The 27,384-nt window shown below is 36.0% G+C and overlaps 1 protein-coding gene across 1 annotated transcript; it reads left to right on the top strand.

Moving 5' to 3' along the window:
- LOC129260762 (protein cramped-like) lies at positions 1-21,626 on the top strand. Its single transcript, XM_054898724.2, has 19 exons — positions 1-493; positions 881-1,179; positions 2,378-2,499; positions 4,179-4,271; positions 5,578-5,638; positions 7,192-7,312; positions 7,744-7,829; positions 10,056-10,167; positions 10,431-10,512; positions 10,775-11,485; positions 11,856-11,999; positions 12,417-12,761; positions 13,016-13,087; positions 13,629-13,881; positions 15,497-15,642; positions 16,037-16,568; positions 17,091-17,248; positions 18,311-18,472; positions 19,925-21,626. The coding sequence occupies exons 1-19, from the start codon at positions 432-434 to the stop codon at positions 20,117-20,119; spliced, it is 3,756 nt and encodes a 1,251-aa protein (XP_054754699.2). The 5' UTR covers positions 1-431; the 3' UTR covers positions 20,120-21,626.
- The last annotated feature ends 5,758 nt before the right edge of the window (positions 21,627-27,384 follow it).

Here is a 27,384-nt window from a genome sequence, read left to right as displayed (position 1 = left end):
AACACCATAATAACTCTGGGTATACCCGCAACAAAACATTCGCTTTTTGTCGCAGTTTACTTGTTTTAATGTGATATTTTCAACTCCTTCATAAATCAAGTACCTACGAGCCCACGTCGGAATCGTAGATGTAATAATATTGTGAAAGAAAAAGCAAACGAATTCAATATTTAAACATCAAAAAGTGTTGGAATTCAATTTTCAATGGAAGAGCAAAACGAAATTAGCCAAACCCGATTCCTTTACCATCGAGACATACTTTGGCAGTAATTATACGTGCGGTCGCGGATCCCAGCGGCGCGCTCGATCGTCGGGCCAGTGCGTTGCTGATTCTATACTGGTCAGCAGTGTGCTGATGTTTTTGTGAGAAAAACACCATAAAATGTGACTTTTGGAAAATTGTTGTATCTTGATATTTGCTTATTGAAGTCATGGGTCGGCACAAGAAAGTGAATTCAGAGACTAAATCACCAAAATGTGCATCTACGAGAAGGTAAGTTGTGATTTTGTGAGGTCTGCAAGAAGCCTTTGTTGAGATTCCCATTTTCTGAAAAATATTTTTTTCTTTTCGTTGTTGGCCGATTGTAAAATAAGATCATCGGTAGATGAATATACCATTTAATTTATGATATGAAACCTTTTCCGATTGAATCGCATTGCCTTTTTGATGTGAGATATTCATTCTGACATTCGTTTTGTGAATTTATGATTGTTTAATGGAGGCTTGAAAATCCGTATTTTAAAAGTGATTCTCGCATTGAAATTACACATCGGCAGCCATTTTGAAAATGTTGGCTGTCAACGCTGCTCGAGACAAAAACTGAAATTTGATAGTATTCGATTTCCAACCGCTATTATCATTGTTTCACTGTATTTTTAGAATGCCTGCGACGTCTGGGAGTGGAAATACAAAAGAAACCAGTAAAAGTAAGAAGAAAAGTACTGCTGGAGAAAGAAAAGTCAATGCTAATGGGACTGGTGCTGGAGAGACATCAACTGGGCGTGGAGGCGTGAATCCTAAAGCTGAGTCGGCACCGCCCGAGGATCAAGGCCAAGGAACAACAATATCAACTTCCACTCGAATCATAACAACTCCATCAAGATATAGTTTTCCTTTCTTACGTTCAACTGTCAAGAAACCCGCAAAAATTCAAAGTTCACCGCCTGGACCATCTCAAGGTAAATTTTAAGGAGCACATGGACATGATGGAGGTCTACCAAAAAATAAAAATAAATAAGATAGACATTGATTAGATCTAATGCCATTTCTTTTTCAGGACTTTTCCATAAAAAAAATTTCCAAGCAATATGTCCCAGCAGATTTATCCATAAACCATAAACAAATTAATTTCCTCGATCTTCAGGAATCGGGGAGCGTATGTGATTAAATTAAATTAAATTTTTCACAATCTTTTTTTGATTTATTTTGTTCTGATATTTTCACATCGTTCAAAATTAATTTCCTTTTAAAACTTTTTTTCAGTGAAGATTAGGGCAGGAGTGTAGTCAGAGAAATTGTGTGCAGTATAAAAGGCATGACCGCATTGGTCAGATTATGCCAAGAGGACACGCACTACTGCGTATTGATCAATAAGATCGCGAGTTGCATATCATGTACGCGTCTGGATTTAAATGCGATTTAAGTCATACTTAAATCTTTGTGAAACACCCCCCTGGTATATCTATCAGCCTAAATTTGATGGTATAGTGAGTGATTGTATTACCGACCGGCCTTGTATTACCGAACGCGCGCATCATACGCATCAGAAAATAATTTTATACGCTCAAAATTTTGCAACATCCTTCCAAAGAGAACTTGAATAGAAAGATGATGAAAAATTGTAAAAAACACATTTTCAAAGTCATAATAATCTTAAAATAATAAAATATGGTCAAAATAGCTCATCAGTGATTTTGTTGTCTCTCAACTTTTCCCATAGATAACACACGTTCGGTAATACGATACCTTTTTCAAGTGACCCAAATATTTCACATGCGAAGAGGGGTCCGATTGGAAGCTAATATCGTAAAAAGGAAAAACGATTTCGGCAAAATTTTTACATATTGATATTTTGTAGGTAATTGGTATTTATGGTGAAAGTTTGGTGAATTTCATGAGAATAATGTGTTTGATATGATTGAATTCATGAAAAGTGTTCGGTAATACGATCCACTACCATACTCATAAACTTACAAGTGTTTGAAAGATGATTTAAAGTTTCTTATACAGGAGATCATGATTTTGATCAACATCAATGGTCAACATTGTAGAAAATGGTGCTTGGCACACTTTTTTCTTAGACCAGTATTTGCACTTCTGTCGTTGAATGATCTCTTCTTTTGGTTTCTTTTAAAATTCATTATGATTTACTTTCAGATAAAAGTAAAGAGAAGGATAAAGAGAAACAGGGCAAAGCAGAACAACCGAAGGCTGAAAGAAAGAGATGGGAAGCTTGGAGTAACCAAGACAAAAACCTTTTCTTTGAAGCAGTTGCTGAGGTAAAAACCAACAGGATATTCTTAACCTTTTAATTGATGCATATTGAAGTGTCTTGAACACCATGCCATTTGATAAGTTTTTATCCTTTTTGATGAGGATTGTTATTTATACAATACGAATCAGAGAGTTAGAAAGAGTACTCATTATTTATCAATTTTGTCTTGCCCACGTCCACCAGAGATGAAGGCGAGACTAGTATCCAAATGTCCGTCCGTCACAAACATTATGACACATAACTCCGCAAATTTTCAACTAAACTTGGATGATGGATAAGGGGACCTGCATGTTATGCTGCAGTCACAGGGTAAGGTCAAATGTCATTTTCAGGTCAATGTTAAAGTTTACGTGCAAGACTCTTATGAAACGTAACTCTGCAACTGTAAGTTACTTTTCATCCAAATTTGGGTTGTAGATGTACTTAGGAGACCTGCATGTCATGGTGCAGTCAGAGGTCACATGGTAAGGTCAGAGGTCATTTTCAGGTCAACGCTAAAGTTTACGTGAAAGACCCTCTTATGACACATAACTCCAAAACCGTGAGTCACTTTTCAACCAAACTTGGATGGTAGATGTAGTTAGGTGACCTGCATGTTATGCTGCTGTTGGAGGTCACATGGTGAGGTCAAAGGTCATTTTCAGGTCAATGTTTAAGTTTACGTGCAAGACTCTTATGACACATAACTCTGCATCTGTGAGTCACTTTTCATCCAAACTTGGGTTGTAGATATACTTAAGGAGACCTGCATGTCATGGTGCAGTCAGAGGTCACATGGTAAGGTCAGAGGTCATTTTCAGGTCAATGTTAAAGTTTACATACAAGACTCTCTTATGACACATAACTCCGCAACCAAAATTTATTTTTCACCCAAACTTGGGTTGTAGATGTACATGTACTCACAATGTAGGAGACCTGCAGATCATGGCACAGTAAGAGGTCACATGGTAAGGTCAAAGGTCATTTTGAGGTAATTGTTATGACATAACTCCGCAACCGTAAGTCACTTTTGAACCAAACTTGGGTTGTAGCTGTACTTACATGTAGGAAACCTGCATGTTATTGTGTTCAGAGGTCACATTGTAAGGTCAAAGGTCATTATGAGGTCAACATTAAAGTTTACGTTCAAGACTCTTATGACAAATGTTATTCCATCCTGATCCCAGTAAAATACCACATACATGTTCTTCAGAATTCCCATTATGGGGGATTGGGGAATGGGATGTTTTATAAAAGAATTGATTTAATGAGTTTAAATTCTTGATATTTAATACATTATCCACCCCTCAATATTTTTAGTTTAGTCAATTTGAAATGAATACAATTACATGTGTACCTTTGGTCCCTATTTCCTATCTATTGGTTTGACAAACACACCTGTATTGTATTCATTTTCTTCAGGTAATGATAATTGAAAAATGACATTCAACTGTCACTATTATTTTTCAGTCTTGTTAAAGTTTGTTTTTTTAAGGATTTTCGAAGTTATGATGATTTTTCGTAATTGATACCTTTTGTACTAGTTTTAATGTATTTTAATATCTCATTCATCTTTCAAGGTTATCTTTTAAGGTGACTGCAGTTTAATTTGTTAAGATTTTAAAAGTTTAAAACTATTTGATAAAGCAGATATGATGTAAATGAATAATGCTATGTCACTGGTCTTTTTTATTTACTTTACAGCATGGTAAAGATTTTGAATCCATTCAAAGATATATTGGGCAGAGGCATAAGAAGCTTGGATATCCACCAAATCAAAACAAAAATAAAGATCAGGTAAGATATGGGAAGTCTTTCATGAAGCATCTTGTCAGTGATTTTCACTCACAAATTTGCTCTCAGCCAATCAGATACAAGCATTTTTATAGCTTATAACAGTTGTCTGTGAACGTCACACACTATTTTGTTTCATGGAATGCTCCCTAGAAAGGTTACGATGACATCAAATTAATCATGCTTGTAATATAATTTATTGATTCCATGACCTTTCTTTTGGCAACAATGGTCCAGCCGTTGAAAATTTGTGAATAAGCTTTAATCTTAAATCTTAATCACTGATCTAAACCTAATTCCAATCCTTACATTATTCTGATCCAGAACTCTCTCACAACCTGAACTTAATTTGTTCAGGGAGACAGGGATCTTAGGTCATTAGTACACATTGGATCACTGAAGAATTCTATCAGAAAGTATTGCATCAAGGTGAAAAGTACACAGAATAGTAGTTTTGTTTATAAGAGTTAACATGAAATGAAATTCATTTTAACAAAGAACAATTCTTTCAAATTTCTTTGAAAGGATTCCCTCCTAGCACTGGATAACGAGTTAATATTTAGGGAATATTGGATGGCCTTGAGTGGGATGCGTAGAAATATTGTACGAGCTGAAGAACAATATTGGATGAGTCGGAGACTAATCTAATATTGTTCTTCAGCGAGTAACAATATTTCTACGCATCCCACGAAAATTGGTCATCCAATATTATTATTATTTAGATACCCCCACAAAGCTAAACATAAATCAATAAAGCAAAAAAAAAATGTTTTTACTCAGCATTTTATGTCAATCCTGTAAATCATGAGCATGGCGACTGAGTATTGTCAGTATGTGAGTATTTTTTAAAAAGAAATCTCTTTAAAGATGCACTAGCGTATAGTGCAAGCGCATTCGAATTCAATAAATTGATGCAATCTCGCTCCTTTGCCTATACGCAATGCAATTTCATTGTGATGTAACAATACCTTCATGCGCACAATCATTTATTAACCAATGATAATCTTGTAGGCCCGGGTAAAATATTCATTTCATCTAATTTAGAAAATATTGGATGGTTTTCATAGGCATACAGGTTAAAAATTAGTTTTAATATTTTGTCTCTGTGAAACAACCTCGCAAGACGTTAAGAAATATCTGCGCCTCTAAAACCCTACATCTAAATAATAATTGATATTATTGTAGAATTATTTATCATATGTAATGCCTGACAATACTTTTGGATTGGATTAATTCATAGAGTTTGTTGCAAGTACCATACACACTCTCTTTGCTGATGTTCATTTTATTTTTATTTCCTGTTTTACAGGTTCGTCATTTGTATTATCGTACCTGTCATAAACTCCTGAAGTATGTCAAGCCATTGCCTGGTAAGTATCTCAGGGTTGCATTTTCATTTAATTAGGCAAATATTAACTCTCGGGCAATTCCATGAAATATGTACATCCGACCCCATATATGGGGGACCCTCATTAAATTTTCTGTCTCTGATTTCTGGTTCTTTTGACAGTCTGTAATGCTCTCATATGAGCATGACTTTAGTCAGTTTATGAAGTGAAGTAAAACTGAGAAAAATTGGGGTCGGATGTACATAAAGGTTGATTATTTACCAAATTACCCTCTATAAAAAGGACAGGATATTGGCTTTTAAATATAAAAAAATCTTGTTAGTTAAAACTTGTGAGAATCCAAACAAATAAATTGCTACACATAGTAGATATTCGGCTCTGATATTTAGTGTCTTGGTATTGGAGGCAATGTTTCATGGTTTTTGCTGTTCCAGTCACAGTCAATGTTGTAACTGGTGTAATCCCACTTAGGCAATTACAGTCGCGGGCGGCGTCAACACCAATTCTTAACCGAAGGTTAAGTTTTTTAAATGACAGCATAACTTAGAAAGTATATGGACCTAGTTCATGAAACTTGGCCATAAGGTTAATCAAGTATTACTGAGCATACTGCCTGAGTTTCATGTCACATGACCAAGGCCAAAGGTCATTTAGGGTCAATGAACTTAGACCATGTTGGGGTAATCAACATCAAAATCTTAACCGAAATGTCATCATAACTTAGAAAATATATGGACCTAGTTCATGAAACTTGGACATAAGGTTAATCAAGTATTACTCAACATCCTGCATGAGTTTCACATCACATGACCATGGTCAAAGGTCATTTAGGGTCAATGAACTTTGGCCAAATTGGTGGTATCTGTTGAATTACCATCATAACTTTGAAAGTATATTGGTCTAGTTTATGAAACTTGGACATAAGAGTAATTAAGTATCCCTGAACATCCTGTGCGAGTTTCAGGTCACATGATGAAGGTCAAAGCCAAAGGTTATTTAGGGTCAATGAACTTTGATAATATTGGGGGTATTTGTGGAATTGGCATCAGAACTATGAAAGTTTATAGATCTAGTTCATGAAACTTGGACGTAAGAGTAACCATGTATCTTCGAATATCCTGTGCATGTTTCAGGTCACATGACCAAGATCAAAGGTCATTTAAGGTCAATGAACTTTGGCTGTGCTGGGGGTATTTGTTGAATTGACGTCAGATTAAGAAAGAGTATGGATCTACATGTACACATGTAGTTCATGAAACATAGACATAAGGGTAATCAAGTATGATTGATTGTTTGGCACATGTCTTAGGTCACATGATCATGGTCAAAGGTTATGTTGGGTCAATGGACATTTTATTATCATTTAAGTATTTTCTTTTGAGAATAGTTATTCAATTGCTGTTTTCAAAGTCAGCTCTGCTGCTATATTGAATCGCGGAATGCAGGCGAGACAGCCAGAGGCGTTCCACTTGTTAGAATAAGTCCTCTGCCATTTTGTTAGAAACAGTTAATATGTTTTTCAAAGAAGTACCCTAACTATAGTTATAAGACTCTTTTAATTACCCCTTGTACAGATCAACCGAGAGTGAATAGCGAACTGTATGCCTTGGTGAACTATGGAGAGCTACGTAAGAAACTCAAGGGTGGCCTCACTGCAAAATGGGGTCAGAAACTAAATGAGTTAGTTTCTCAGGGGTAAGTGTTTTGTGTTTTTAAAAAATCATTGTAAAGTCAATCAGTAATGCCAACTTATTTTTTATCGTATATTTTTATGCTTTTGTTTACTGGTTGCCAGATGAATTTATGTTTTCTTGTTTATACATCCCATTTTGTTCTTACAATGAAGAAAGGACCATTTGATGGATCACCTCCAAGTTTGATCTAGATGTAGGAGTAATGAATTATGTGTAAAGTTGTGTCAGAGTGATTAATTTATTTTAAAATTTTGTTGATTGAATAGATTAAAATACATTATCCACATTTTTATAATGATTATAGATCATTGGATATGTATTAATATGTTTATTTCATCGTCTTTTTAATCAATTGATTTTATTTCTTATTTTTAGATCAGTGACGATAATGAGGATACACCTCAATTCATTTCTTATAATGTTTATTTTCAGGTCAACATCAATTCGTTTCAAAGGTAGAAACCTCAAGTTGAAAACTCCTGTCTGCAAGGCTCTTAAGAAACTCAAGGGCGTAGATAGTAAGTAATGTTTTCATTAAAGGGGAACACCACCCCAACAAAAAAGTTGATTTGGATAAAAAGAGAAAAATCAATAAAGCATGATGTTTATCAACATGGATTTTAAAAAACAAGAAAGTAATGACATTTTAAATTTTGTTTATTTTCATAAAAGAGTTATATGCACAACACAATAATGATATACATGAGTGAGCTGATAGTGTCACAGTCTATTTCTTTTATGTTATTTGAAATATGAATTTCTTTAATTCTTTCCTTGTAATACTATGAAAAAAAAGTTTGGTTTCTGAGTGAACATGTGGAATAGTCCTTGTAACTTATTTTCATTCGACCAAGAAGGCCCTTACGGTCCAAAATTCAAAATATTCTATTATTCCATAAGCCTAAAATTCATCTTACATTGTGCCTGAGAGCACCCATTCCTCTGACCATAAGTGGTCCAGTTCAGCAGTATACAACACATGGAGACCATGTCTGTCATGAGAAATTTTAATGAGATCATAGAGTTAATGTTATTGAGACATTGTGAATATCTTTTTGAATAAGTGACTCCTTGGCATATATAATACCCTGGCCATTTCTTTCTGACCTGAAAGATTGCAGTAATGATTGAATTAGCAGCTAAATGTTTTTTCCTTTGATTTTTGTCTCGCCTGCATAGCAGAGCGAGACTATAGGCGCCGCTTTTCCGACGGCGACAGCGGCGGCGTCAACATCAAATCTTAACCTAAGGTTAAGTTTTTGAAATGACATCATAACTTAGAAAGTCTATGGACCTAGTTCATGAAACTTAGACATAAGGTTAATCAAGTATTACTGAACATCCTGCCTGAGTTTCAGGTCACATGACCAAGGTCAAAGGTCATTTAGGGTCAATGAACTTTGACCATGTTGGGAGAATTATTTTCAAAATCTTAACCGAAGGTTAAGTTTTTGAAATGACATCATAACTTAGAAAGTATATGGACCTAGTTCATGAAACTTGGGCATGAGGTTAATCAAGTATAAGTGAACATCCTGCTTGAGTTTCAGGTCACGTGACCAAGGTCAAAGGTCATTTAGGGTCAATGAACTTTGGTCAAGTTGGGGGTATTTGTTGAATTACTATCATAACTTTGAAAATTTATGGATCTAGTTCATGAAACTTGGACATAAGGTTAATCAAGTATTAGTGAACATCCTGCCTGAGTTTCAGGTCACATGACCAAGGTCAAAGGTCATTTAGGGTTAATGAACTTTGGCCAAGTTGGGGGTATTTGTTGAATTACCATCATAACTTTGAAAATTTATGGATCTAGTTCATGAAACTTGGACATTAGGTTAATTAAGTACCACTGAATATCCTGTGCGAGTTTCAGGTCACATGACCATGGTCAATGGTCATTTAAGGTCAATGAACTTTGGCCGTGTTGGGGGTATTTGTTTAATTACCATCCTAACTCTGAAAGTTTATGGATCTAGTTCATAAAACTTGGACATAAGAGTAATCAAGTATCACTGAACATCCTATACGAGTTTTAGGTCACATGACCATGGTCAAAGGTCATTAAAGGTCAATGAACTTTGGCCGTGTTGGGGGTATTTGTTGAATTAACATTGTAACTCTGAAAGTTTATGGATCTAGTTCATAAAACTTGGGATATAAGAGTAATCAAGTATCACTGAACATCCCCTGTGAGTTTCAGGTCACAAAATCAAGGTCAAAGGTCAGTTAAGGTCAATAAACTTAGGCCATGTTGGGGTAATTGTTGAATTGCCATCATAACTTTGAAAGTTTATAGATAGAGTGAATGAAATGTGGACATGGGTGTAGTTGACAAGTCTTAAGTCACCGTTCAAATGTCATTTATGGTCAATGAACGTGGTATTATGTCATATGAATGGTGTTTTTGTGAATGATTATTTAATAGTAGTTTTCAAAGTTAGCATTGCTGCTATATTAAATCGCGTAACGCAGGCGAGACTGCCAGAGGCGTTCCACTTGTTATTCTTGGGGCCCTGTTGCATAAAAGTTACTATTCTTGTAACTTTGCCATCCAATGGTAACTTCTTTGAAATCCTTGATTCTGATTGGTTGTTGAGCATTGTTACCATGACAGTTACCGTTGGTTGGCAAAGTTACATTAACAGTATATTTTATGCAATGGGGCACTGGACAGATTTGCTCATTGCCTTTAAAATGTTCTTCTTTTGGTGTTTAAATTTCATAATGATGTTTGATTACAGAGAATGAAGAGAAACCAACCAAGTTACCAGCCAGGGTATTACTGGAGTTGCAGCCACGTAGCAATGCAGCTTGGGCAGAGGTTCAAGGAGTGGCACACAACCCAAGGTTGAGGTAAGTCAATGCTTCTCTGTGAGAGAAAAGTCAAGAACATTTTATGTAGAATTTCAAATCCGATTTCACTGACAAGTGTTATAAGTTATCAAAAATCCTTGTATCTGATTGGCTGGGAGCAATTAGTCAGTGAAAGTCACCAACAAAAATTCATGAAATGCTCCCATTGGTTATCTGTAACAATGGATGTTTGCTTTGTTTCAGACAATATTTGGAAACTATATAATTTTTTTTCCTCATTTATTGTAATTTTCTTTGTTCAGATTGGTGGTACCACTCCAGAAGGACATGGGGAATCTGCTGAGATTCCTGTCAGAGAAATGGACTCCTCATAGACTCAGACTTGTATCCTTAATCATGCCAAAATAGTAATCTTTTTCAAAAAGAATTTGTAGAAATATCTCCAATGATTTAGTAAGTGGGTTGCGTGAATAATCATGCGTGATTAGGGAACAAAATGGGGAATCTTTTTTTTTATTCCTGTTAAATTTGAAGAGTGATAACTTCCACCTAATAAAATCTTTGTTGTGTAGTTGAGGAGGGTAATTTGTAAGAGTATGTTTAGGATTATTGCAATGGTATTCCTTAACTGCACAATTGATCTCAGCTTCATTCATTGAAACCAGAGGACAAGAGTAACTTTAACCAAGTCAAGATTCATCTACCAAAGGGTTCTACTGTCATCCCTTACAAGAAGCTACACGGTCGCTTCATCCACGCCAACAGCAAGACACCATTCACCCTGGTAGCTACTGATCAATCACCATCAAAGAATGAATCAAGAGAGGTTGATTTAAGAGGAGAGGATTCCAAGGAAGATATCACAGACAGAATACTTCATCCTGAATTTGATAACGATATCAAGATGGAGGTTGATCTCCTGGACAACCACCATCCTTCAGAAACCTTGTTGCAGGAGACGATGCCATCTATGTTCAGCGATGGTAACTCCATAGGGGATCTCCTGTCTAACATGGCAAATGGATCGTTGGAGCAGACCAATGGAAACCTTTCATTCAGCAACCTATCGTTGTCGTTGTCAACCAATCAGAACTCTCTGTTACTAGCACCTCCAGCAAGCAATATCCTGATGCAGCATGATTCCATGGAAACAAACAATCCTGCATCCTCATCACTGGTAGGACCAGCTGGGGATGGGGGTGTTAGTAATGGAGTAGAACAAGACTCATCAGATGATTGTATCAAGATGGATGTTATTGAATTGGAGGAAGAGAAAAAGGAGATGGATGAATTGCTCAAGGAAGGACTAACTGCTGCTACTGCTGTTGGTATGACCGCTACAGACATCTATCTCATGGTATGTCAAGCCTGCAGTCATTTTTCATAAATCTTGTCTTCCTGCAATTAACCTATAACAAATGCATATTCAAATATAAATTGAAAATGATGGGTACATGTGTGTAGAGTCAAAGCAATTTGGTACATTGTGAAATATTTCTGTGTGTCTAAATACCCATGTTAAATCAAAAGGGTTTATTCTTGTTTATGATGATTATTCTGACTACGTAATATAAGAATGAATTGGTAAAATTGTTAATGATGCTTTAAATTCCCTAAAGATTTTTCTTTTGCTACAAATTGGACAACCACTTGCTAATGTGAATCTTAAGAGAATTGAAGAAAGATATCGATGCTGTTAATTTTCTCCCATGATTGTATAATTTCAGATGGGGCAGCCAGAAATGTTGAAGTTTGAGTATGACTTTGTAAAGAAGGAGCATCCTGTTCATGATGTATCTTCTAGTCATATGATGAAGAAACTTCTTCATCTTGCCAAAACTTCTTACGTGGAAGTATCCAATCGCAAAGAGGTAAATATATTTTACAAACTTGTATTTGTCAGTCAGTGTTTGACTTTTTGTAAATATGTTTATTTTTTATGTTATGTTTTCTATGTTCAATACCATGTAAAAATGCAAATTTCCATTTATTTATTTATTTGGACAATAAATACTACCTTATGAACCTTATTATGAACCTTGCTTTGTTAGTACATGATGATTTGGACAATCTATGCATTTAAATATTTATTTCATTGTCTTTTTCTTCCTAAAATTATTAATAGTTTATCAGACACAAAATGTAGGGGATACAGTAAGTTTTGTTATTAGGGTTTTTTCTGTCCTATTTCAGACTTGCCAACGATCCCGATTCGATTTGAATTGTCCTGATGTATCACTTTCAAAATGGCAAAAAATTTCAAACCTTTTATCCCTTTATCTGTACAGTATGTGTCAGTTGGCATTGTGACCTCACCCATTCGCACCAATACACCACCCTCCAAAGCCAACCAATCATGCTCTACTAGGAGCCCCTCTACCAACAGCCGTAGCCCTCGTGGAGCGGGATCAAAGGGTACCACCAGGGGTAATAATCCCACTACCAACCCAAAGAACCAAACCAAGTCAATCATTGCCAGTAAGTCTGATGCTAATGATAAGAAGGAAGGTGATGAGGATGGTGTACATTTTGCTGTTCCTAAGGCTGCTGCACCTGTTGCTGCTAGGAGGAACCAGGAACCAAGCCATGCTCTAGAGGGCCAAGAGGTTCTTAATCAACTAGAACAGATGAAGGTTTGTTCATACATGTACTTGTATTCTATCTATAAAAGCAAATTGGTAAATGGTCAATAATGTGAAGTGTCATTTAACATGTGTTTGATATTTCAGCTGTTGATTCTTAGTAACAAAATATAATTTTATATCAAGCCAAACAAAATTTTCTGAAATTTCCATACTTTTAAGTGTTCCACTAATATACCATAGTGATTATTTTAATAAATACTCACTGAGTTATCTCTTCTGTATTTTATATTATGACATTTCAGAGGCCACCAGCAAACTTTTTACTTCCTAGAATGAAGAAGAGACAAAGGGGAGTGAAGCCCCTAGTAGTTCAGGTAAGACAACTTTTGAACAAATAAGGGGGTGGCTGACCAACACTGTGTGGTCTCTTATTGACTGTGTGTTGTAAAAGACTATTATTAGATATATCTCTTGAGATAAATATTGATAATACAGAGAATGAATTATTCTATAATTTTATTTTTGTAGAGACACTAAAAACGTTTTTGAGAGGAAAAGCACCCATTTTTGCTACTTGGTAACACAATTAGTGTGGTATGAATGCATTGGGTGGTGATTTAGTGTTATCATTCAAGTGAGTCTACATTACAAGACTACACTGCTGAGACTGCTGCATTGTGGGTAGTGAACCTGGTCAGATATGTGTAGTTGAGATGGTGCTATTAAGGCTGCTAGTCTGTATGCCCTTTGAGTACTCTGTCAGTTTCAGATAATACATTTAATGAAAATAATGAGAAACTTTTTATGCAACATGCAAAACTGGATATTTTTGCATGTTTGGCATCACAGTGCATATTTTGATATCAGTAGATTGTAGTTCTCAGCAAGTTTTGTGATATTTGTCTTATTTTGCAGAGGACTATCCTTCCAAGACCACTGCCCCAAGAAAGTCTGACGGATAGCATGGTTTCCATGGCGATAATTAATTCATCCCAAGCCAACATGGGTCAGTTCATGCCTTTCAAAGTGAACATGTCCTCCCTAGGTACAGTGGTTTCACCCAGAGCTTTACCTAGGCCCATTAAACCCAACGTTGGTGGAGTCTCTACCAATACCATTGCGGGGGTGGGCAAGACCATTACAAAGACTGTCTTTGCTCCACCATCAGGTAAAGTATTTTCTTCTGGATTGTGATGTGATAAGCAGACATGATTGCAGTTTCTTATAAAAATTCCCCAAGGCATCAGAAATTTAACTATTCTGAGGTGTAAAGGGATATAAAGTTAAATGAGTAAGGGATTTACAAATGATAGAAGTAGGTAATTTGTGATGTGTTCAATTATGCCTATATATAGGTGCATGTTATTTTACAATATTGAACAAAACAAAACAGAAAAAAAAGGATTTTAGACACTTTTCGATTTTTTCAAGCAATTCTACTGATTGGATCCTTAATGTTGAAAATTCAAATTTCTGGCTAGCATCCTCTGTGGTAGAGCATTCCAGCGAGATGGAGCTGAAGAGGTTAAAGCCTTTTCTTTTAGAGTTTAATTTGTTCTTTGTACATTTAGCTGTTTATGACTGATATTTTTCTAATTTCTTATTAAATAATATCTATTCAGGGAGAAAAGTTAAAGATTTTTTACTTCAGGAGATACTTTATGAGCTCACCGTCCCAAATCTACTGCATTGTATTACAGTTAAGATTGGAACCTTTATGAATTCCACAGGTTTTTTTTGTCTCACCTGCATAGCAGAGTGAGACTATAGGCGCCGCTTTTCCGACGGCGACGGCGGCGGCGGCGTCAACACCAAATCTTAACCTGAGGTTAAGTTTTTGAAATGACAGCATAACTTAGAAAGTATATGGACCTAGTTCATGAAACTTGGCCATAAGGTTAATCAAGTATTACTCAACATCCTGCCTGAGTTTCATGTCACATGACCAAGGTCAAAGGTCATTTAGGGTCAATGAACTTAGACCATGTTGGGGGAATCAACATCAAAATCTTAACCTAAGGTTAAGTTTTTGAAATGTCATCATAACTTAGAAAATATATGGACCTAGTTCATGAAACTTATACATAAGGTTAATCAAGTATCACTGAACATCCTGCATGAGTTTCACATCACATGACCAAGGTCAAAGGTCATTTAGGGTCAATGAACTTTGGCCGAATTGGGGGTATCTGTTGAATTACCATCATAACTTTGAAAGTTTATGGATCTGATTCATGAAACTTGGACATAATAGTAATCAAGTATTACTGAACATCCTGTGCAAGTTTCAGGTCATATGATCAAGGTCAAAGGTCATTTAGGGTCAATGAACTTTGGCCAAATTGGGGTATTTGTTGAATTACAGCCATAAATTTGAAAGTGTGTTGGTCTAGTTCATAAAACTTGGACATAATAGTAATCAAGTATCACTGAACATCCTGTGCGAGTTTCAGGTCACATGATCAAGGTCAAAGGTCATGTAAGGTCAAAGAACTTTGGCCACGTTGGGGGTATTTGTTGAATTGCCATCATATCTCTATAAGTGTATTGGTCTAGTTCATAAAACGTGGAAATAAGAGTAACCAAGTATCACTGAACATCTTATGCGAGTTATAGTAGTTTTCAAAATCAGCACTGCTGCTATATTGAATCGCGTGATGCAGGTGAGACGGCCAGAGGCATTCCACTTGTTTTATTTAGTATTCCTGAATTTAGGTGAGGGGCATTTTGGGGATGAAATACCATGAGCCCCCATTTGATTTTTTTCCCCTGGTCTTTTTCAGGAGCAGCAAAGACAGTAGTGAGGCGGATCATCCCAGTCAACATCACCAACTCACCAGAGAATGCAGGAAACCTGATAAATTCACCAGTATCCTTCTCACCAGTTCATTCTCCTATGATGCCAAGTAGTCCTGCACCAGAATCACAGGTATGCGGCTTAGAGTCTCATCAATAGTCAAGATGAAACAACTGCAGTCAGGGATTTTTTTTTTCATTTTGACTAGTACAGTCTAACCTGTCTTAGTGGTCAATTGCCTACAGTGAAAACTTTAGTGGCCACCAAAATTTTCTCCCATTTGAAAGGAATATGTGTTATAGAACCTGCTATAAAGGTCACCCGTTCCCAGTATCCAAGATTTCTGTTAATTTCTGCATAATGGACAGGTTCGACTTTATTTGAAGTGTGTGTCATGGCCCTGTTTAGAGCAGTAGAGAAGAGAAGGAAATTCTAAGATCAAGTACAGAATCAAGGAACTAGTCATTTATTGAAATATTTTAATGAAAGGCAGTTTTTAAGTAGTTGAATTTCTCTGTGTTAATAGGTAAATCAAGTGAGCACATCTCAGCTTTCTACATCTCCTTCACCGTCCACTGCATCCCCTCAACCCCTGGGATCATCTACTCCTGCAAGAGGGTCACCACATCTAGGAGTTGCTGACTCCTCCCTTCTCAACGCTACAGTCATCATCGACCAGGGACCAGCGACACCAGCTCAACCAATCAACAACCAGGTACCAGGGACACCAGTTCAGCCAATCAACAACCAGGAATCATCCGTACTCAACACTCCCATCATGGTTGATAAGACGCATCAGTCGTTACCTGATATGGATTCAACACTCCTCGGTGACTCAACCTTTGATCAAACCTTGACACCAGCAGTAACTATGGCTGACTCATCCTTGCTGAACAGTTCTATGGCGTGTGGTGTGACATCTGAAACAACAACCACCACGCATTCGACCACCCCTCTTATCTCGCCGCCGGAGATTTCAGCATTGTTGGACATCTCATTGCCAGCATCAGAGAGTGGAGACAACATCTCAATATCATTGGATTCATCAACATTTAAGAGTAAGTTCATGAAAGACTCAGCTCCTTTTTTTCTCAAGATTGAAGTTTTGATTGCAATTACAATATAGTCACTTTCCAGGGTGCAAGTAAATCCCCTCTCCAGGCATCTGACGGATTCAAAAGAACAGCAAGAGCTGATACAGTGCTGATGTCAGCAACATTGTAGAAGCTGGTTGCATGATCTCAGAGCCATCAGTTTAGGGTCTCCAGCATCAAGTTTGATGAAGTTTTAGATGATGATTTGGGTTCTAAAGTGTAGCTAGTCGGTCACTCCACTTGTTCATGAGTAATCTTGGAGATGTAATTAATAAAGTTGATTGGCAAAGTATTTAATGTCTCTTTTTTTTCTTTCTGTCTTTGACTTATGGGATGACACTAAATTTTCAATGGGAAAATATCTTTTCTTAACCTAAAAACCAACTTGAACTCTTTCATAGTGGTCATCCTGCTTTTTTATTCTTTGTGTGTAATATATTAGTTTTGTTATCAACTGATTTATCATCCCTACTCTATTCTTCTTAGCATTTGGACAGAACATCTCATCTATCAGTCCCAACTCCACTTCCAATGAGCTTTTGAACAGTAGTACCCTATCAAGAGATATTGGTAATGTTAGTCCTACATCATCACCATTTAAGATCAACTCATTAGGTCCTGAAGCACAGTGGTTTAATGGAGAGGTATGTCAATTCTTACTTTGTACCAAGGGTATTGTCTCCCTAATGCGCAATGCAAGAAACTTAAAGTCAGTTGCAAATTTATTTTGAGTCTACAAATTAATCATATGTTTTGCAATTGATTCCAGGAACCCATCTTACAAAGAGTTGCAATTGATCTGATCAACCACAACCATGGATAGCCAGCAACGTCCACATCTATTATGCATGTTTGTTCAAAATGTTTTCTAACTATGATGTATATTCATACATTCATTGTTTTATTGAAAATTCAATGCACTTCTCTTTGCATACAAAGGACATTGTTCAAATTTTTTGTAGAAAATATTATGACAATGATGGATTTCCATAGGATTGAGGTTGATTGGATCAATTGTAACTCTTTGTAAGATGGGACTCTGATCTGATCTCTTACAGCAAGGAGTCTTAATTGATTTGATATGGCTTAATTTATCATATTATTCATCAAATTGCAACAGAATTTGCAATTGTTTGCACATATTTTCTTGCAACACCCTGAACTTTCTATCGGTCTTGTTTCTTCAACCTATAGAAAGGTGTATTCTATGATTAGCATCAATTTAAATAGGATGTGCAAGAACTTAGATGTACAAAGGTTTCATGAAATAGTTCTTTGCATTTTGGTTCCCGTTTTTAAATTTACATTTGTCTGTTCTCTCTCTTGAAGGAATGTTATTATTTTTTTCATGTTGACATTTGTTCAATGAACATAATTGAGCCTTTTTTTCCATTCGGACGAGGCTATTTTTTTATATATGACTTGTGATCAGGCAAAAGTAATGAATAGGTTTTTTTTTATGTAATAAGAGTAAAGAAGATATGAAATATAATCTTTGCATATTTAACAGACTAAATTGGGATGATCAAACGGATGTCAGAGTGAAAAATCTAATTTTTTACAATAAACGAGAGTTAGTGCAGTGTCAAATCTGGAAGTAAAAAATCTGTCAATATTAGCTGTACTAGGACAATGCTGCCTATCAACTTTCCCGTTCCCTGCGCATACACCTGGAAATTTGAATATGTGTTGTTTTGATTGTGCAGAGTTTAGACATCTCTATGTCCAGTCTTCTTGGTCATTTGGAATCACCAGAGAAGAAAGAGAAGAATCAACCATCAACATCTACTTCTGTCTCGGTAGTTCCTCTTTCTCTTCCTCCTGGTCTACTCTCAGAATCATCAAGAGATTCTATCATCACAAGAGATGTAAGTACCTACTTTTTAGCGATCATCTGTACCAGAAGGATCATCTATAAGATTGACAAGTTTGGTTTCCCTTTGAATAATTTCCCTATTGAAATATGTGTCCTGTGGTTCTATCCATGTAGAACATGTTCATATAAATTATAAAGACCACTTTTCTTATCTTCCTGGGTGGGTTCTATAATACAGGTTTCACTATAATAATTGGTCAGTAATATGTATTCTATGGAATGCTGCAGGATACTTCAATTCCAAATCAACTTAAAGTAAAAAAAATCAAGAACAATTTCTTTTGATTAAGTGTATTATTTGTAGTTCATTTGTATTCAATTGAACTGAATTTGCTTTTAAGGTCTTATTTCACTTGATTTTGGGACTTCCACTTGATTTACAATTGAACATAATTTCTTGCAACTCCCCTAAGACACAAACCTCTTAAGGGGGTGTTGCAAGAAAATATTTGCGATCGATTGCAAAATTTCGAATTCATTTTTAGAAATGATATATCAATTTTAAATGAAGCAAATGAATTTACATTTGTTGATGCGAGAAGCAGACCCTCAGCAGTCAGTTGCAAATTTGCAATGAAATGCATGAATTTCAATTGATTTGGGGAACTGAAATTGACTGTGCGATCAGTTGCAAGTTTCTTGCAAAACCCCATTAAAGAAGTATATTACAACTAAGCATTACATTTATTTTGTTCAACCAGTAATTACTTGCTTTCCAGTCTCAGAAAAATATTGTGAATGTAAGTACTTTAGACCTTCCTTTGTCCTATGGTTCTTCCTGGTTTTTGTTCTCTGAGTGAGTGATTATAGAATCATCAGAATAGATTATAAGATTACCAAGCACCTGTGTGAGAGGTAGGAAGCTAGCACAAATCATTCTTTTCATCAACATGTGTAACTAGTCAACCAGATAGTGCATTTATTATTGCTATAAGATCATTAATGCCGTTTTAAAAACAAGGCTGAAATGGTCATTGTGTTTTCTTTTGTTGGCTCGAGGTTTCCAGTCACAACTCTTCTTTATATTTACCTAATTTTTTGTCTCTGTGGTTCCTCATTATTCCCATCCTCTATCTCCGTAGTACCATAAGCTATATTCAGCATGAAAAGCTGGAGATAAACGAAACTGGAAAAAAATATCCTGGTATGATTTTCCATCCTTAACATGTCTTTAATCATAGGCAATTCCATAAAGTATGTCCACCAGAACTTCTATTAACAAGACCTTTGTGTAATTCATCTCCACTTGGTGCTTCATTTGGAAAGGTGTAATGCCCTCAAATTATCCTGGCATAAGTTGTTCATGAAGTGAAGTAAGAATAGGAAAAACTTGGAGGTTGGACATACCAAAAGGTTGATTACTAGATGGATATGCCCTCTTTTTTTTTTTAATTACTTCATGAATAGATGTCCAATCTAACTTTGTGTATCGTCTATCTCACAGGTTGACTCTACGCTACAGGTGATGCTGAATGAGAATAGCATAGACTATGTAACTAAGTTTGCTGAACTAGCGGCCCACATCTCAGCGACTCCAGACACACCTCACAAGATCAACATCATTGAAAAGACTCTATCAGAGGAGAGTGCACGTACGGAGTCTAGTGCCCATCAGCTACAGCTTTCATCTTCTACATAGAGTTCAATCTTGATGAATGTCTGCCAAGATCAGCATCATTGACGAGGCTTGTTCAGAAGACAGTTCACCTAAGGAGTCTGGTGCCCATCAGCTACAGCTTTCATCTTTTACATAGAGTTCAATCTTGATGGATGTCTGCCAAGATCGGCATCATTGACGAGGCTTGTTCAGAGGACAGTTCACCTACGGAGTCTGGTGCCCATCAGCTCCAGCTTTCATCTTCTACATAGAGTTCAATCTTGATGGATGTTTTCCAAGATTGGCATCATTGACAAGACTCTGTCAGAGAAGAGCACACCTAGAGGATCTGGTGATCCTCAGCTACAGCTTTTAACTTCTAAATAGAGTTCCCCCTTGATGGATGGCTGTTGAGGTTAATAACATTGACAAGGCTTTAGCAGAGGTTAGCTGACTAGAGGTCACCTAAAGAATCCGGTGTTCCTTGGCTAACAGCTATCATATTCTAAATAGAGTTGAACCTTGTTGGTTGTTTGTGCTGTTACCTTAAGGTTGATTTCACAACATTGCTTTTGCGAAATAGGATAGCCCACTATTCCCCAAAGAAGTATGGCTCCTGTTAGACATTTCTAGTCCTTAGCTTTGGTTGTCACTTTGTATGTCATGTCCAGGTTGGTCAAGTGTTTTCTGCCATCTCTGATAATCTTGGCATGTCTTAGGGATCAAAATGGCTGAAAAGGTTCCTTGTAGTAAATAGGAGCACACCAAGATCAAGCAAACAACCAGAACCAAACCTTAACACAAACTTCTCATCAGCTATGTAGATCCAATCTTGATGAAATGCCTTCTTCATTTCCTACATTTAAGCACGCATTAAACCATCCTTGTCTTGGAGGAATGCATATGGACAGAACCTGATTGACCTCACTGAAGTCTCTTTCTTGCTTTGTAGATTCCAAGAATTTTGGTGAATTTCAATGCCAAGACCAAGCTAGGCTAAATCAATGCAGCTTGAGCTCTTTATCTCTTGCATAATTATCATGAGTTGGAAAATACCCATTTTTGGCAATCTCGGCAAGAATAATTGCAGCTTACTCTGTGTCAGCCAGTGGTTGATGATTACTATATATACATGTACCAGAGAGATAAGTCTTTTCATTTAGAACTAATGTTTGTCTTTCCTCACTTCTCTCTCCATCACATCATTAACAAATGGGAGTCTTATTTTTGTATAGGAAAGAAGAAGTATTTAATGTCCGACAGTATTAGCAACATGTATTAGAAAGTGGACAAGAGAGGTACCTGGGTCGTTCCATCGGGTTGGGTCCATTTTTGTGACATACCAGAACTAAAAACATGTGTCTCATTTAATCTAGGAAAATACCTTCCTATGATCACTCCAGCAAAAAAAAATGGTGTCCCACCAAAGTTTACTAATTAAGTATCATGACGTATTGCAATTTCAAAGCTGACACTCTATTGCCAATCATATACAGGCGCGTAGCCAGGGGGGGGCGGTGGGGGCGGTCGCCCCCCCCAAAACGTCCCCAAAAAGAAAAAAAAAAGAAGAGAAAAGGAAAAGCGAAGGGAAGAAAGGGAAAAGGGTAGCTTTGTGGGTTTTTTCTTTTTCTTTTATTTTTTTCTCAAAAGAGAAACTCCTTCACTCTTGCTCTAAATTTATATTTTTGCTTCCGCGCTGCGCGCGGTTAAATGACAATATTGCAGTTCTCCATTGTTTCCCCCACCCTTTCTCTAACCCTGTTTTTCCACCTCAGCTATATGTGTTTCTTGCCAGTTAAAGTTCAAATGTATACATTAGGGCATGGAATTAGAGTAAGGTTAGGCCGAAATATGAAGTTGTCTTTTTTTAAATTTATCGCGCAACTTCTGGTCGGGTCGGCTCCGGGCGGGTAAAATCTTTATATCAATTTCTGCCGTCACCTCCATATAGGCAAATTCTCCCGCTTTTCATCTCATTACTAAACAACCATAATTTGGGGGCAAACAGGTTCCTAATTTAAAAAGAGGAAGGTATAAATTTCGTGTCGTATTAAATAAACAAGTGGAATGCCTCTGGCCGTCTCACCTGCATCACGCGATTCAATATAGCAGCAGTGCTGATTTTGAAAACTACTCTAACTCGCACAAGATGTTCAGTGATACTTGGTTACTCTTATTTCCACGTTTTATGAACTAGACCCATACACTTATAGAGATATGATGGTAATTCAACAAATACCCCCAACGTGGCCAAAGTTCATTGACCTTACATGACCTTTGACCTTGATCATGTGACCTGAAACTCGCACAGGATGTTCAGTGATACTTGATTACTCTTATGTCCAAGTTTCAAGAGAAAGATCCATCAACTTTCCAAGTTATGATGGTAATTCAACAGATACCCCCATTATGGCCAAAGTTCATTGACCTTTGACCTTGGTCATGTGACCTAAAATGCGCATAGGATGTTCAGTGATACTTCATTACTCTTATGTTTAAGTTTTATGAACTAGACCAACACACTTTCAAAGTTATGGCGGTAATTCAACAAATACCCCAATTTGACCAAAGTTCATTGACCCTAAATGACCTTTGACCTTGATCATGTGACCTGAAACTTGCACAGGATGTTCAGTAATACTTGATTACTATTATGTCCAAGTTTCATGAATCAGATCCATAAACTTTTAAAGTTATGATGGTAAATCTACAGATACCCCCAATTCGGCCAAAGTTCATTGACCCTAAATGACCACTGACCTTGGTCATGTGACGTGAAACTCATGCAGGATGTTCAGTGATACTTGATTAACCTTATGTATAAGTTTCATGAACTAGGTCCATATATTTTCTAAGTTATGATGACATTTCAAAAACTTAACCTTAGGTTAAGATTTTGATGTTGATTCCCCCAACATGGTCTAAGTTCATTGACCCTAAATGACCATTGACCATGGTCATGTGACATGAAACTCAGGCAGGATGTTCAGTAATACTTGATTAACCTTATGGCCAAGTTTCATGAACTAGGTCCATATACTTTCTAAGTTATGCTGTCATTTCAAAAACTTAACCTCAGGTTAAGATTTGGTGTTGACGCCGCCGCCGCCGTCGCCGCCGCCGCCGTCGGAAAAGCGGCGCCTATAGTCTCACTCTGCTATGCAGGTGAGACAAAAAGTACAATATTTTTCCATCAAATTCTATTAAACTTCATGTCATTTCTCTGCACATTCATCTCCTGTTTTGCGCCCTCAGATTGAAATTTTGAATGACAATTAAGTTTCTTTATCATTCAAAATGAAGCGCTTCAGGATAAGTCAAAGAAATTAGGCATCCTTTTTTATATAATTTCAATAAATCACAGAAGTTTCAACTTTTTGCGCACTATTTTCCTTGTAATGAAGTTCAATAATCTTAAATAATCAATTGAATTAGAGCCGATGTGGTATTAGAGATATCTGCATTTGATGAAACGTCCGCCCTTTAAAATTTCAGAGTTTCATTGCTCTGCGCGGGGAGGAATATCTTCCTCCGGCATATACACTTCTCCTCTGTTTTGCGAATTAAAGATATGCACTGTCGCTAATTGTTTGTAATCAAATCTGATCTTTCCAAGGGAAGTATTCAATATATCTTAGAGAATACCCTTTTCTCGGAACCCTTTTCTTTGAAAAAAATGATAAAACGCTCTAGCTTCCGCACTTCGCGCGGGGTTATTATTACTTTAATTTCCTCCATTGTATTCCTTTTTTGTGCGTTCACAATCACTTTCGAAAACAAGGTTCAAAATCACAATATAGTCGACTGAATTGGAGCTGATATAGGTACTAGAGACAAGAGAGACGGCTCCTATTTTCATTTTAATTTATGAAACACCAAAAGCTTCCCCTCCCTGCACCCACCCCCTGGGAGCGCGCTTCGCGCGCTCTGTAATTGTTGGCACGCTTCGCGTGCATTTACCGCCCCCTCCAAAATGAAATCCTGGCTACGCGGTTGATCATATATGAATGTGATGTTCATTTAATGATGGTAAAAAGGAACTTGATTTGAACTACAACAAATCCAGAATAGATTTCAAGATCAAACATGAATTTCTTTGGTTGGAGTCAGATACCTTCCTCACATAGATACATCAACACTAAACCACATCTAAATTTATCTTCACTGTGAAATAGAATAGTTTGTACCTACATGTATGTTACATTGATATCTTGTCATTTTCATACCCAAACGAATGGAATAACCCATCTTTGAATTGGTAACTAGTCTTTCATCTTGTGTCACTGTTTGTCATGTTTTCTATCTTAAGAGGCTGCTTAATTAAGCTTAGCATAAATGTTATTTCATAACATGTAGAAAACATTTTAGAAAACAAGTAATAAAAGCATAATTTATTGGAAAAGAGTAAAACTGTGTTTGTCATTTACATAGATGCCTATGATCAAGAATAGTAGTAACCAGTCATATTGCATAGCGGGATCAGAACTATGAAATTTGGCTTTGAAGGATAAATCGATAAACATATTAAAAACTTAATTTCGGTTAATAAATCACTTGCTTCCTTTTGTCAAAATAGGGCAGTATAGTACTAGAATCTTTATTCACTAAATGATATATATTCAATGCTCCTCTTAATTGCACGATTGATTTATTCTATTGGTTACATAAATACAAGGAATTGAAAAATCAAAATCATGGCTAATGATAAATGTAATCTGAATGCCGACAATTCAGTTTAAGGACGTTCCACAGTTAATTCAGCACCTAAATATTCCAAATATGCAATAACATGGGTTCATGTGCTTGATTTCTTTGCTATCGAGCTTTGAAGTTCCCCCAATGTGAAGTTCTTGAGAATTGCGCATTCAAAAGGTTTGGGCAGTTTTATACCTCCTGGGATTACTACAGTGAGTTTAAACATCTATTACTCAGTCAAAATCCATGTAAATTTCTTTAAATTTCACAGTATAACTAAAAATTGTATACTTAAACTATCACTACTTTTGTTGGCGGAAATTAGCTTTATAAAACACCAATATCGTGCCAAATGCTTTGTATCTATGTAAGGAAATATCACAAAATGCTCTACCGTTTATTCAAACTTGAGGTCATATTCGTCATACTTTGCAGTAATGCTATGAAAAACTTTTTCTGAAATTGTAGAAGTATTGAACAAAATGGTTCCATAGATTATTTCCAGCTATTCATCTTCATCAAATGACACATCTGATATGCCGTTAGAATGCAGATCAAGGGAAAATCAACTGACACTTATAGCTAATAAATCTCCCATTCGTCCATTGTGACGTCAAAGCGTAAAATATGCACAGATCATGATGCACACAAACTTAAACTGTGGAACATCCGTAATCTTTTTTTTGGGGGGGGTAATACTAATGTAAGATATTTTTTATATATTTTCGTTCACTTTGTTCATTGATTTATTTCAACTTGAGCCAAAGAGAACATGCACTGATATTTATTAGGTATAGTAATCAATATATATCTTAGAAATAGAATTAAATAAAAGGGACTTATTTTCCTTGAGTACATTTTAAGAGAAAATAATTCAAGGTTTATTGATTAAAGCAATATTAAAATTTGGAAATTATTGAGTGAATTCAGAATTGTTTGTCATTCTTGCTTGTCTGGATTACTAACATGAAAACCGATTGAAATATGCTATTAAGTATTGCATATGCCCTTGTGTTTTTTTTCTATAAGATGAATAGTATGATTATGTATTGCACTACCTGATACATCATCTCATTAAATCTGTCCTCTTGTAATCCCTTTGAATTCTGTTCCTCTTATGTAGGTTAATTTTCCCTCTATAGTCGAGATTACCCTTAGAAATGTTTATGAACCAATGTCAGTATTATGTGAATATATTTATTAAATAGGTATTTGTTTAATGAGTCTTAACTGAAAGTTAAGTATATCTGACTGATGGATAATTATGGCATTCATAGGTATTATTACTGAGGGGTTTAATTTTACAACCTAAATAAATGTACATGGTATTTTGTCTCATCTTTTGCTCATTCTGCTACAAAATTGAACAGGTGATTTGGATAATGGAGAAGGAATTTTCTTTTCCATGAGATCAATGGAAAATGTTGAAATATTTTTTTTTGAGGTCATTGTTTACTTCAAGTTAAATTACCAAGGTGTGTATTGTATATGATGTTCTTAGTACAAATTGTGTTTTCTTGAAGTTGCTTGTGCAATATTCTGAGGGTCAAATTTCTTGAGCCAAATTAATTACATTTTGAAAAAAACATCAGGCCTGGTATTCAATTTAATGCTTTGAAAACAGAATAGATCTTTTAATTGGTAATTTGCTAACATAGTAATCCAATTTAATTGCATTCACTTCAATACTTTGAATTTACTTTTGTAAGCCAAAATCAAGCCAATTTTGTTTCTGGTAAGCATTCTAGTGTGACATTGCGCTATCATTGTAAAATATCAGACAACGCTACATGGGTTCATGGCTCGTGACATTGGCATTCAAAAATGTCAATCTGCCTGTCAGAAATCCAAAATTTTCTCAAGAGGCAGCATGAATAAGGACCCAAATTGGCTAAGTATGCTGTTAAAGTAAAATTCAATTGAAATGCTGCATTATCTTTTGATTTATTGTTTCTATTACCAGCCATGTATATTCATGCTACAGTCTATCATTCTCACTAGATATTGTTGATAGTTTGGATTACATAGGCAAATATAGGTTGTGTATTGACACATGTATGTTTGTGTTGAAATGGTGTGTAATCCGGCTTTTTAAGTATGAAATATTTGAAATAAGTTTTTTGACCCATGCAAAGTTAGTTCAAAACAAGTGGACAGCTTTTGTATGGTTCATCACATGGCAGATCACATGATCTTGTAGGAATTAAATGCATGCATTATCAATTAAAATGGAGTGTTAACTTCATGCAATCCTTAGTGGCCAGTGGATATTAATACTATACTTGTTAACAGTCCTGCCATGAAGTTGCAAAGCCACAACAAGAAAATGTGTCAAAGTAAACTTCTAATATCCTAAATTAGAAGGAAAAAATCAGAGCAGAAGCTTGATATTTTTGTATGCAATTTTGTAACTTTTGTATTTGATATTATTTGAAGTAATTTTGCAATGTGCTACCAAATTTACTTGATACCTTGCCAAAACTACTCATTTTAATGCTCCTCAAAATTGCCTTAAACTCTTTACAGTTTACAAATGGTAGGAGAGATGACATTTTGTTTGTAAAAACAAGCCTTGAATCACCACACATTTCTTAATGGGAAAAAACCCAAAG

This window comes from Lytechinus pictus, unplaced genomic scaffold, assembly GCF_037042905.1.
Source record: "Lytechinus pictus isolate F3 Inbred unplaced genomic scaffold, Lp3.0 scaffold_19, whole genome shotgun sequence".
In the NCBI taxonomy this organism is placed as follows: domain Eukaryota; kingdom Metazoa; phylum Echinodermata; class Echinoidea; order Temnopleuroida; family Toxopneustidae; genus Lytechinus; species Lytechinus pictus.
Note: the sequence above shows the minus strand (reverse complement) of the source record. Positions and strands in the feature narration are given on the sequence as shown.

Excerpts from the sequence above, each read along its gene's own strand:
- LOC129260762 (XM_054898724.2), top strand. The coding sequence starts at position 432 with ATGGGTCGGCACAAGAAAGTGAATTCAGAGACTAAATCACCAAAATGT. Across the intron at positions 1,180-2,377 it reads ACCGCCTGGACCATCTCAAG|ATAAAAGTAAAGAGAAGGAT; the intron begins GTAAATTTTAAG and ends ATTTACTTTCAG. Across the intron at positions 11,486-11,855 it reads CTACAGACATCTATCTCATG|ATGGGGCAGCCAGAAATGTT; the intron begins GTATGTCAAGCC and ends GTATAATTTCAG.